A 13,536-nucleotide genomic window follows, 5' to 3' on the forward strand; every position below is an offset into this window, starting at 1 on the left:
GTGGCCACCCTGCCCTGGCCTCTGCAGGTGTCCTCACACCTGGGCTCCATTCCAGGGCTCCAGCCACATCTCCAGGCTTGCAGACAAGCTGTGAACTGGTATCTGATGGTTTCTGTGTTTATTTCCCTCCACTTTCAAACTTCTGCTGCCTGGCTTGCATTTTTGAGTCTTTTGCAAACACTCCATAATTTTGGGTCGCTTTCAAAAATCTTTTCTCTGGTTCAAGGACACGTTGAGTGGGATGTGAAGGAGAATCTCTGGCTGTTCTGCAAGGGGTCAGAGCACACTTCTGCCTGTCACACTAATCCCTGTGCTGCTTTAAGCACATCACTGGGCCATAAAGCTTGTTTGTTCCTGAATTGTTGAAATCAGAGGGTGGAGGCTGACCTCACACAAGGAGTGACTCCAGGGCACTCACAGCTAGAGCTGCAGAGTGCAAGTAAATTAGTTACATTTTTTTCTTTTTTTTCTGTTTTCTGAGCTCTTGAGAGCTAATTTTATAACATGTATGTGTAATTTATTTATGGTTTATATTTATATATACCAGTATTATTTGCTTTAATTCATGGTGGCCTCAGAATAACTTCCCATCTCCTGCTTCTATTTCTGGCAAGCAGTGAAGATGAGAGGTGGGCCTGTGAGAGCCTCATGACATTTAGGCTACACATCAACTAAATATACTCCAACAAGCACAATGATTTCTGATAGGGAAGTCCATCTTGTACAGGCAGCATTTGTGTGTTCAGACACACAAGACAGCCTTACTTTACAGACCAGTTTGGCAAATTGAGTTTAAAAACAACTACTGAAACATGGCTGTTCTCTCATGACAGACATTTCAAAATCTGTCTCACTTTTTTTCCCCTCCAGATTCTGTTATCTGGAAAAAAAGATGTTTTATATTTGTTTCCCCATTTTCTTCATTAAGAAAAGAAGTCAAAACTTGCAGATAATACCAGTGGGATAACTTTAAAAAATATTTTATCCATTTTTAAATACAAGGGAAATAGATTTTGTTTATATAGTATAGAATGTTTTGCCTTTGCCTCCATTTTGGGAGAACTGTGAACTAAGCTCATACAGGGGCTGTTTGCTGAGATTTTGTAGTTTCATTCCTACTCCAAGTTTTTGTCAGAAATTCTCAGCTGTGCTTAGTCTACCATGAGGGACTTCAGAATTTGTCTCCTCTTAATTAACTGAACAGCTTATTTTCTAGTGCTTTTTGTCTGCTGTTTTCTGCATAATTATGCTGAGTGCATTTTGACCTCTCTATTTTCCCCTTTTCAAATCAATACAGCTGAACCAGCCCTTTTTCAGGAATATCTCTCCATTTGGGTACCAAGATCTGCAGCCAACCTCTTTTTCAGTGCCTAAATACTTGATTAACGTGAAGGCCAAGGATGATGAACCCTTGGAATGGGGTTTTCCAGAGGCCAAGCAGCTCCTTTTCCAAACCCATCTCATATAAATTGGTTGCTTTATGTTCAGGGAGCACAGTCCCTAGCCCTGTTTCTCTCTGGCTTACAGAGGTAACACATCAATTATGGAGAAATAATCACAGAAGCACCCTGGCCTTACCAGCTGCCAAGTTATTACTGCAAAGTGTTTTTTGTCTCCTCAAGCCATTTTGATGCCCTTGTGAGAGCCTCTCAGCCCCTCCTGCATCATTTCTGAGCCCATCCTTGGCTCCTCTTGGTGGGGCTGGGCTTTGGCTCCAGGGTGAGCAGCAGGGAGAGTTAGAGGGGTTGGAAGTGGGGAACATTCAGGGGTTGGGCTGGCTGCACCAAGGGAGGCTCTGCAGAGCTGCAGGGAATTGCTCTGAGAGGGTTTTGTGGCAGGCAGTTTGTGGTGATGTCAGCTCAGGAATGGTGGCTGTGCCTGTGGATGGGGTTGGGATTCCTCAGAGGGAGGACTGAGCCTGACTGACAAAAGGATTGTCACTTTGGCTGAGGGAGTATTTCACTTCTAAACTGTTACATTGCAAGTAATAAGCAAAACAATAGAGAAACCAGTCAGCACAGCATTCAGCTAGAGTGTTTTTTACTGCTGGAATTAATTACTCCATAGTTAGGTAGCTCTGTGATTTAATTTCCATTCCTGAAAAACACCATTAAGACAGTCTGACTGGCTTAATTCATTTTCTCTGCTTCCACACACAGATCAACTTGACATCATTTCAATGGCTGAAACAACAATGATGCCTGAGGAAATTGAGCTGGAGATGGCAAAGATCCAGAGACTTCGGGAAGTCTTAGTCAGAAGAGAATCAGAACTCAGGTTTATGTAAGTATCATAATCCTTCTGGGAAAACACTATGCAAAATTAATCAAAATAGGAAAGAATGGTATTTAGAAGACTTTTATCTGCTTGACATTTTAAAAGGGAGAAAGATAAAGAGCATCCCAGTTAGGTGAGCACTTACAAAATGCCGTTGGGAAATGATTTTTGTAGTTGCAAAGGAAATTACTGCTTTTTTATTCAGCACCTTTTTTATTCAGCACGATCTGCAGAATGGATCTCTTACTTACAAAAGGAAACTTTAGCAAAGTACCTGTCTGTGCAGCATCTTTTCCTACCTGATTTCAGTCCTTTGTGGCAAGGATATTTGTCTGAACAAAATATCAACAGGTAGGGGATTTGAAGGTTCCACAGTCTAACCTAGCTCAGGCTTTACTCCTGCTTCATTAGTGGTCTTAGGCAGCTCATGTCACAAGAGAGCACCCTGTGTTCTGCACTAATAGCAGCCAAGATTTGACATTTGTTAAATGGAAGCCATAAAATTATGAACACAAAACACTTTCTGATATATCAAATTAAATAGCAATATTCCAAGAGGGATTTTCAAAATTGCCAAAAAGGTCAGGCATAGGAGCCTCACTAAAGGTTTGTGAATATTAATCCAATTCTGATGGTGAAAGCAATAGGGTTAATATTCCTAAATCATCTAATTTAGAAGATCAGAACTTATTCCTAAGAAGTGTATTTTTTTGAAGTGTCCTCAGCCTGTGAGTATCTGAGGTCAGAAACAAATGCCTTTGCTGACTGGCCAAGAACTTCAGTAGCTCTAAAACCTGCTGAGCTCAGACCCTTGGCATTAATGAAGCTTCAGTAGCCTGAAAAAACTCACTGGCTTTCTGCTCATGTTCAAGTGCAGGGGACTGGAGGTTAATTTTAGTGCCCTGACCTGCATTGCCAGGAGCTGGAAGCCTGACCCCTCTGCAAACAGCACATCTGCCTCTGAGTGTGATCCCAGAGACTTCTGCCCAGAATCACTGCTTGGACACCCTTGGAGTGAGCACTGCTTATGGGGGCAGTGACCTTTAGTAATGCCTTTGTGGTACAAATAAAGTGAACAGGAAAGGTTTTGTCACTCCTGCCCTGGTAGTCAAGTCACTACTTGGTGATTGGTTTGTGCATAAATTTGGTCTGGAAGAAGCCTCATCATTGAACCCTGCTCTTCTCTTGACATTTTCTATCTCAAACAAAGCACTGAAATAAACTGCCCCAGTGAATGAGAGCAGTTGCTCTGTTTGTTCTGCTGTCTAGCCTGCTCTTTTCATTTCCCCCCTGCTCACACTCTTTACTCTGCATTGCCTGGCAGGTGTTTGAGTAAGGGATTTAACACAGGAGAGCTTGCTTATTGAAAAGGGAGCAGAACTGCTGTTCACACTGTGCAACTGTTCTCCTCCTGGGCTGGATCTCATGCTCACACACTGCCTGGAGCTGCCCAAGCACTCCCAGCCTCTCCCTGGCACAGGCAGGAGAGCTCCTGTGAGCATCAGCCTAGGGAGGTTGGCCCAAGGTCCTGGCAGAGCTGGCAGGGGACAGAGGGGCCCCAGTTTCTGTCTTTTCTAAGCCATGGAGAGTCACAGACCCTCTCACTCCCTCAGCTGCAGCAGACCTAATGACCACTTTTGCAGGGATATTCACACAGCTTCTGGCCCAGCTGCTCCCTGCAGTGTGGCAGAGTGTTCTGACTCTGCTCATTAATCCTTGAGGCAGTAAAATTCAGTTTGTGAATGCCACTGACTGCAATGGCCAGAGAGAAGCAGTGATACCCAAGAAATACAGCAGCACTTGTTCTTTACTGCCTCCCATGCTTTGGAGATCACACTGACACAAGGGCTTGGCTACACTGGTCTCCAATATGACAAACATCTTTTAATGACAAGTGTATTTTAATGACCTATTGCTGAGATTACCAGCACAAGTCATGGCTACCTCAGTGGTCCAAGTTTTGTATCTGTTTCACTAAGCAAATGACAGAAACATATTGTGGAAGACTTTATATGTAGCCAGATTGTTTTTTTCATTTGATTTCTGAAGTAATGAATTGCCAATATCCAAAGACCAGAAGTCTGTATGTAGGTCATGAATTTTAGTAACTGATTTCTTCTGACAGGACTGGATTCCCCTGGGAATGACCTCTCCAACCAAGCACATGAAGCTGAGCCTCCTCAGCCAGGTTTGAGCAGGCTCAGCTTTGAGCCCTGCTAACGAGCAGCTCTACACCCACACTCAGAGCACAGGGGCCAGACCAGCTTTAATGAGAGCCACAGCTCTTCAGCTCTTGCATCTGCTTTAGCCTTTCCTTCAATTAGAGCAGAAGGATAAAACACACACCTAGTATTAGAGAAACTGTGTGGTGTGTTTGTATTCCCTTCTTTGCCTTTCATGCTGTTAGCAACAGAATAGAAGTTCTCTTAGGTTAAACTGGTATTTTTTTGTAGTTCTTATGAAAGCATGAGCACAGTGAAAGGATTCTGTAGCACTTGCACATCCAGGCACAGCTCACATTTCCAGCTGCATTTTTTAAAGTAATGGCTCTTTCTTCTTGCTGTCTGTCTGATCTTTCTATTCACATGTGGCCAGATCCTAAAGCAGGAAAAGCAGACTGTAGCTGTGCTTAAAGAAACCAGGGCTCTGAAGCTGTGCTCAGTGTCCCCAGCCCTCGGGGTCACAGCCTGTCAGCTCTGCTTGCACACACCAGCAGCTGCCACAGCTCTTCCCTGCCTTTAAAAATACTCACCCAAGAATAAGACAACAAAACACTGCTAAAAAATCCCCCACCCTGTGTTTGAATATACTCACTCAAGAATAAGAAAACAAAACACTGCAAGCTAGGCCTGCTGCTGGTGGAAACCACAGCAAGCTCTTCCTCTGCCAGGTCTAATCCATGGAGGGAATAGGCTCTAGGGCTGCTAATGGAATTTACTGTTTTCCTTGAAGAAGATGCAAATGTGGCCATGAAATAAGGACCTTAGGCAGAGAAGTGCCCTAGTTTATCAGGCACTAGAAACTCCCAACAAACCCAACTGGGAAAGAACCCAGCAAGGTCTGGGTGCTCATGGGCATGGGGTTGGTTTGCCTGTTCCACACTTCTGTGTGTGACCAAGGGAAAGCTGTTCCTGTGTGAGGCCACCAGGAAGGTGAGGCTGTTTCTGGCAGCCGTGGTTGGTACAGCATCTCCTCACCCTGCAGGAGGGTGTACATGGAATCAAGAGCAGCTTGGCTTGGAGGGGACCACAGACTGGACATGGACTAGTACCCATCAAAATTACTTTAACATTCAGCAGATATCTTTATAAACTTGCTGCAGTTTCACTGCCTCTCTGTGCCAGGCCCAGAAATGCTGTCCCCAGTCCCACAGAGCAGCACATGCTGGTTTTTAGTGACAGACCAAGGATTCACTCTCAGATATTTCTGTAGCCTGCCTATCACTGTATTAAAAAAAAAATTCCCCAAAATAGAGAAAAAACCATCTGTGAGAGCAGTGGAGACAGGTTTTACCCTATTTATAAAATGAAACAGCAAAAAATTTTAAGTGAAGACCATAAATATCTGTACAGTTCCAATACATGTGATTTTTCACTCTTTTGTGCTACTTTGCAGTCCTTTGTACACTCTTTTCCCTCTGCCTTGCAGAGAGAAGTGGAAGTTCCTTACTGCTGCACTAAACATAATGTAAGACCTCATTTCAGTAATTAAAAATTGAAGCATTTAAAGATTAAGTGTTGTCACACAAAGATACATTTAAACAGTGTGACTTTCTGGAACTCTAAAGTGCAGCAAAAATATACACTACAGAAAATCTAAATGACATCTCTGATTTTCAAATTGGTAATAATCTTTATTGCAAACCACAGCTTTTTTTATTCTGCTGCATGAAACTCAATAAAATTAGATGTGTCACAGCTTAGTCTGTCCCCTGAAATTTTTTGATTTGAGAAGCAAGGAAAGCAGGTGAACTCTTATCTATTTGCTATATACTACAGTGAAGTATTCATCCTGTAGTGTATACAGGGTAAGAGGCCAGTTTTCTGATAATCCTTGTTTTTCTTTTTATCAATACAAAGAAACAAAGAAAGCAAAATGAGCTGAAGCAAGGGACTAACAGGCCATGATGTTTCCCAAACCATTGTGCCACTTCCAAGTCAGGTTTTAACCTTTGTAAATGTGTTCTTTGCTTTGCTCCATATTTTTGTTTCCTCCTTGAAAACAAAAAAAGGATGGCAGCTGAAAGCAGCTGTGCTCTTCATACCCAGGAAATCCACTTCACTTCCAGCTGAATACCTGCTTGCTATGAAGAATTGCCTGAAGTTTATAAGGAGACAATTTTCAGATTATAAAATCAAGCCTTCCTCAATTAGGTAATGCCACAATTTATATTGTACAATCATATTTTAGCTCAGGCAACCTCAGTCACAGCAGAGCAGATGCCCTGTGATTTGGTCTGTAATTACATTATCAAATGCTATTTTTGTCTCAGGACCCTGCCTTGCTTGGTGCCCAGCATGGACCTCCTCAGGACGTGTCCAGGTTATGCAGGAATTGTGGCTGTTTGTAGCATCTCTCCTTCAATGATACTGATACTATCAAATGTCATAAAATTATGCCAGGAGCTGTTGTGACTGTCTCCAGCCAGCCCAGGAAATGAAAATATACCTTGAAGCCATCAGATGCTGTCTCCAGCTCTTCTTGGTTTGTTTTTGGAGTAGCTGAGAGCTCAGCAAATATAGATCTGAAGGAGACAATATGTACAGAAAAGCATCAGTTTACAGCCTGCCAGCATCCCCCTCCTCCTCTTCTCAGGCTTCTCTCAGCTCCTTCCTGAAAACATTCTGTGTAAAAGGAGTTTTGGGTCAAGCTGTGAATGTTCAATCTGTCTGTGCTGTTGAGGAAAGCAAACACACCACGTCAGAACAGGCACACTCTCTCCTCCTTTCCAATGCTCCTGTCCCACTTCCTTTATTTTCTTCTTTCCTGGGGAGATGACAGACCCAGGAGCTGAGGGAGCTGCTGGGGCAGCATCCTATGTGTCACACATTTAATGTGCTGCTGCTGTGGATGTGTCTGGCTTCAGAGGCAGTTTAGGATTGCTGGGGGCATGGAAATCTACTGTGCTGAAAGACATGGTTGTAAAAATGGATGATGCATGTGTTAGCTCAGTTTAGCTGACAGAGACAGGCAGCAAACCCTCAGACCTCTATGTGATACTGAGCAGATCAAAACTGAACTTCAAAATCATTTGTAGTGCAAAGTTCATGCATTTTTAAATGTATGTTGGGACCCAGTAAATATTATTAGTAAAGGTTAGATCATCTCACCAACAGTTCCTGCCCATTCCTGGGGAAAGGGATGGAATTCTTATAAAGCACCATCCACTGTCATCATGAAACACAGCCTGTGGGAAACCTGCCAGTGCCTGACACTGCTGGCTTTCCAGATGGGAAGCAAAGCCTGAAGCCAGCTTTGTTGGATGACCTTGAAGTAAAACTGTGGAAGTTGCTTCCACCTGAGATAGCTGTCTTGGGATGGTTATTTCTGCCATGGAGGTGGTACTGAATGGCAGTTTTTTGATGTGTAGGGAATAGAAGATATTAAACATAAAGCCCTATTAGGTTGCTTTAGGCAATTACTGAAACCATTTTACTCGTTAAACTTTTTTTTTAAACTGTAAAAATGCTATAAATGCAGTGGTGTATTTGCTTAATGTCTGTGTGGTTATTACATCTCTAAACTAATACTGTGAAGAGGCCAAATTCACCTCCACACTGGCTCAGAACTGAAGTTGGCCATTGTACACTCTCACTACTCATTAGTAGATGACTCCCTCCTCTCCAGGGTGCTCATAACATCTACATCATCCAAATTCTGCATGGTTCTAGTCAGGATTTTAGACCATTTTACACTATTATGTTTGTTTACTTGAAATCCCAGACCTTTTGTGCAGAAAAGTTTGCTGCAACTTGACTTTGCAGTCCCACAGCCTCATTAGCTGTCCAGAGTACATCATTTATCCCTGGTTTGGTTTTTTTTTCTTGCTTCAAATCAGGCTTACTTTTTCTTTACCTGCCTTTTCAACCTTTCTCCTTCTCCTGGTTTGCAAACCCCAGGAATGCCAGTTGTCCTGCTGTGGTATGGGTGTACCCATTGCTGGGAGCAGCTCAGGTGGGACAGTCAGTGATGATCACTCTGGAGGGTGCTGGGTGTAGTGGTAGAATCTCAAACTTAGGGCAAATGCATGGGGAAAATGTAAACTCTGTATTGCTTTGAAGAACAACAGGACATCCACAGAGGTGAGATGAAGTCTCACCTTTGTGTCACCTGCAGTATGCACAGCACATTGGTATTTTAAATACAGAAAGGCCTCTCTGCTGATTGCCTGCCTTAATGCAACCCCTGCAAAGGGAAACAGCACCAAAGTGCACAAGAACTGCTGAAGTGGGAGCTTAATTCCCTTGGTGATGGCAACTTTAAATAAACCAACTGAAATCCCATGTTGTAATTTAAAATGAGTGCAGTAAATCCAGTAGACACAAAGTGGGAATATGAAACAAAGTCTTATAACTGGCTGAGCTCAGAAAGTAATGCTGCAAAGTAACAGAAAAATGTGTTCATGGAGAGGGTTCCATTCTCAGGTGAGAGAAGGCAGCAGTAATTGCTGTCTCTGTATGAACAGAGTTCATTTCAAATTTTAATTCTTTTTTGAACCAAATACTTTAACACTCTTAAAAGTGTCTCACTAATGTGACGTCAACTCCGATTTCTCAGTGGCTTCATGCCTTGTGTGGCAGCAGAGCCCCACACTGAGCATCACCCTGGGGAAGGGTGGGAGGGAGGGACAGTGAGTGGAAGGAGATCAAAGAGGCTGTCAGAGGTGTGAGGAGCAGTGGGAACTCACTGGTTATATTATTGCTAAGCAGGTGTTCTGACTTTTGCTTTCTTGGGTACTTTTGATTCTTTTGCTGCTCCTTTTTTCCTTTGTACTTTAAGTTAGCTGTTTCCTGTCATCTCAGGTTAAGCAGGAATTCCCTTAGGATTGTTTACTTCTCTGTTCAGCATCTGGTACTTTTCTCTGAGTTTTGCACCTTGCTGTTACTGCAGTGTAAGTAAGTAACACCAGCCAAACCAGGTTTTTGCTCATGAATAGAGCTGTTGCTGTCAGTGTTTTCTGATAAGATCTGTCTTTTCATGGAAAGGAGCAATAAATCTTTTCTCCTTCACAGTTCTGAAATCTTAACAATACAGCATCACTTATTATGATTTCCTTTCTTTTTTTTCTTCCTGATTGTATCTTGCTCTCAGAACATAGGATGGACTTGGGGAGGCTGTAGAGGAGGAGGCAGCTGTGTGGTGATACATATGATTCAATAAATAGAAATGTCAGGTTGTCAGCTTCAGAAGATAAGGCACCAGGAGGAAAAACACCAAGCCCAGCTGTAAGGGACCCCATAGCTGTGCCACTGGTACAGCCTGGTGTGGCACAGGCTCTCCTGCAGGACAGGGTGAAGCTGTGGCTGTGTCACACTGAGCTTTGCCTCCCAAGCACATTGCAAACAACCAGAGTCCTTGAGGAAATAACCAGGGAACTGCAAGCTGTGAAATGGCACAAGGTGGTTTTGAATTGTCAGATGGTGAAAGCTCGAGGTCTCTGAGATTAGGAACAGCATTTCTGGGGGGCTGCCAAGGGTCTGGGAGCCCCAAGGATGTCAGTGTGCCTGCTAAGGTCCAGCTCTGCCAGCTCCTCACATGGCAGCCTGGAAGCCTCAAGAACAAGAGTTCAGGACAGAATTGCAAAGTTGTGCACTGTGCTCTTGAAGCTGAGAGTACAGAGACCAGCTCTCCCAGAGGAAGGAAAATGCCTTAGTGCAGTTGGATCTCTCTGCAGCCCCATCTCCTTTGCCCTGTTTGACAGCAAACCATCAACCCCAGGGGAAAACACATTATACTTTCAGATGTGTGGTTGTAAAAATGGTGCATTAAAATACTCTGAAAGGAAAAGCAATCTTTAGTGGTGTGTGTGTATATATATATATATATATATATATATGTGTGTGTGTGTGTGTGTGTGTGTGTGTGTGTGTGTGTATAATGTATAAACTTGTAAACTTGTACTATACATATGTATAATGATACACTTATCATTTGGAAAGTATTTAATTATTGGAAACTGGGAAATTGAGATGTTTTAGTCTTAGAAATTATTTTCATTATTGTCTCTGTTGGATAGCTAGAAAAATTGTTCTTTAATAGAGAATTTTCTTTAAACAGCATTTCCTGCACTGAATATGTGTTGTGGCTGTCACAAAGTGCTGTTCATAGAAGAAGCAGCAGCTTTGATCTTTGACCTTGTCATGTTTAATGCAGAAATTTAGCACTGTTTCCAGATGTAACCTTTTATCCCAAACTGTTCTTCACTTCCCAGCTCTTGGCTACCTGTGCTCTGGTTTGCAGGAGTGGAGGGTGCAGGGGGCTGTCCCCTGAGACCCCCCCAGCCCATCAGGCACAGTGGCACTCACAGACCCTGGTCCCCCTTTTGGGCAGCTGAGCTTCCTCCAGGCAAGGGTGTTCTGCAGGGAAGTGTCCCCTGAGCCCTGTGGTGTTTCACTGGCCCTTCTCACTTGTCTGCCATGAATAGGAGAGGAACCAGAGGATTGAAAAGCCCTGGAAGGGACTGTCAGTGTTTCGTTTTATACCAGAAAACTTTCTATTCTGTTCAGCTGTGATAACAAATAGTTGCTTTTCTGGTTTTAAAAATAAGAAAAGGTCAAACGTGAAGGCAAATGGAGAAGGAAATTTATCATTGATTCTGCTGGAGACAGTGACAATGCACAGCCAGGCCTAGAGTTTCCTCCTTCCAGTGCCCAATATCCAAAAATAGAACTACCAGAGCAGTTCAAAAGAGCCAGGCTCTCTGGTTTTGGATAGAGTCTTCTGTATGCTGCTGCAAAGGGCTGATACTTGTGAATTGAAATGGACTTCTCTACAGTCTATATGTTTTTAGACAAATTAACTTAGTCAATTTTAGCCACATGGAGAAATATTCCCCTGCACAGCAGGGCAATTTCAGGAAAACTCCTCTTGTTGCTATTGATTGATGGTAGAACTTTGGAACTGGCAGAGGAGATGGCCAAGCTCGAGAGAACTGAGCAATGTCAGTGAAAATGAAAACCAGACAGCCTCTCTAGGCACTGTTCTGAATTTATGTGAAATATACCTTAAGTATGGCCCTTCTGGGACTGGGAATTTCAAATGCCATCTTCAAATCTCTGAAACAGCAGCTGAATTACATTACTGTGCAAGGTGGGGGTCAGCAGCTTCTATGCAGTGTTCCTCCAGCAGAGAGCACTTTGAACAAGGAAAGTCAGCCCCATTTCCTTTGGCAGAGCAAGTGGAGCCCAGGAGCTGAGGTGTGGGAGCTGCCCTGCCAGGGCTGGCCAGCAGTCTGGTCCCTTCCTTGCCAGCTCTGTGTCCTGCAGCCCCAGCTGCACCAGGTGTCACTAAATATCAGTGACAAGCACACACCAGAATGACTCAAACAACGGGTTCTGGATTCATTAAATGTTGCCTGTGATCTCACAGATTTATAATTAGCAGATTTAAGTAACTAAGCCAAGCTGACAGGGACTAAAGGAGGGAAATGTAGAAGAGGAGCATCAGGTGGAGGTCGGTCTCTTCTCCCACGTAACAAGCAACAAGGCAAGAGGAAGTGGACTCAAATTGCATAGGGAAGGATTAGACTGGATATAAGGAAAAATGTTTTGACTGGAAGGGTGATCAGGCATGGGAACAGGCTGCCCAGGGCAGTGGGAGAGTCACCACCCCTGGAAGTGTTCAAAAGGCATCTGCATGTGGCACCTGGGGATGTGGTGCTGTGCTAACTGTTGGGCTCCATTGTCTTAGAGGCATTTTCCAACCTTAACAGTTCAGTGATTCTATACATTCATAGTGCTCTTGTAGTCCCAAGAACACTTTCAGCATTGCAGATCCCCCACAGCTTTGGCAAAGCCATGAACACCTGCAGTACCCACTCAAGGCAGCCTCCACTCAAGTCCCTTGAGTCTGCAGCTTGACATCAGCCCCACCTCTGAAGCAATTCTCTTTATTTCTACACATCACTTTCCTTCAATCCCCCAGATTTCTCCAGTGCTGCTGGTTGCTCCTGGCTGGTTTCAGCCTGCTCACTGGAGACACCACCAAGGAGATGATTTTTTATCCCTACATGAGGACTTTTGGTTACATAATCATGTCAGCTTGTGGCTTAGCAGGACACCTGATTCTCTGGCCAGCTCCTGGACTGGCACTATCAAAGTCTTCAGAAACTCCAACAATTACAAGCATTTTACTCCTGGGGCAGGAATGTATTAAAACAGAACTAAAAATAATCTAAGTGGCTGCAAACCCTCCTGGAAGAGAGGGAAGGAAACCAGCAAACCTGGTCTACATTCCATTTTTAACTTCAAGCACTTTAATCCAATCACAGAAAACAAAGGAAATCTCAGACCTCCTCTTACAGACATGCCAGAGGGAGCACAGGTCTATTTCTAGCTTTGAAAGTCATTCAGCCAAGGCAGAAGCTCTCCAGACACACTGAACTGCTCTGCTCATCCTGAAATCAATGAAAATGATATTTGATGCTTATGTTGGTGCTGCTAATAGTTCTTACACTCAAGTATGAAGCATTTGTCAGTCTTGTTGGCCATGTCTTTTTTTTGGCTGACCATTAAGGGGGGTGTTAAGTGATTTTTCTCTGAGCTTCCACTATAATTTTCCTTTTTTCCCTATGCATGTCTCTAGTTGGCACCTAGGCCTTACACTGGGGAACTCAGATTTCTTCCTTGGCTGAGAAGAAGATAGAAAAATTCAGCTGTTGAAGAATAATTTCTACTGAAACGAAACAAAACAATTCCTTTGTGCCTGGTACAGAGTGTCTCTTTTTTAGAAGTGCTGCAGAGCCTCAGAGCTGCCAGGCCCAGCTGAATGGGAGGGCTCTGCATGCCCTGCTGCCCCCGTGCAGATGGTGACAGCAGAGGTGACTCATGCTGTCACCTCCCTGGAGCATGGCAATGACAGTGCTCAGGGCACTCTCCCCTGCTAGCTGGACACAGAAACATGTCATGGGGCTGAGTCACTGTGCCAGGGCTCTGCAGGCTCCCCAGCTCACTTATTTTCCTGTCATTTGGTGCCATGTTTAGAAAATCTTCTTCTCCCGCTGTTTATTCGTTATGAGGTTTGGTTTTTTGTTGTTTCTTT

General features: G+C 43.7%; 1 protein-coding gene across 1 annotated transcript in view; it reads left to right on the plus strand.

Annotated features, from left to right (window-relative positions):
- BMERB1 (bMERB domain containing 1) overlaps positions 1-13,536 on the plus strand; it is a 46,195-nt gene that overhangs the window by 20,133 nt on the left and 12,526 nt on the right. The window contains exon 2 of the mRNA XM_059861378.1: positions 2,160-2,283. Within this exon, the coding sequence (XP_059717361.1) occupies positions 2,160-2,283 (124 nt within the window). The remainder of the gene's footprint in view (positions 1-2,159; positions 2,284-13,536) is intronic.

This window comes from Haemorhous mexicanus, chromosome 17 (genome assembly GCF_027477595.1).
Source record: "Haemorhous mexicanus isolate bHaeMex1 chromosome 17, bHaeMex1.pri, whole genome shotgun sequence".
Taxonomy (NCBI): domain Eukaryota; kingdom Metazoa; phylum Chordata; class Aves; order Passeriformes; family Fringillidae; genus Haemorhous; species Haemorhous mexicanus.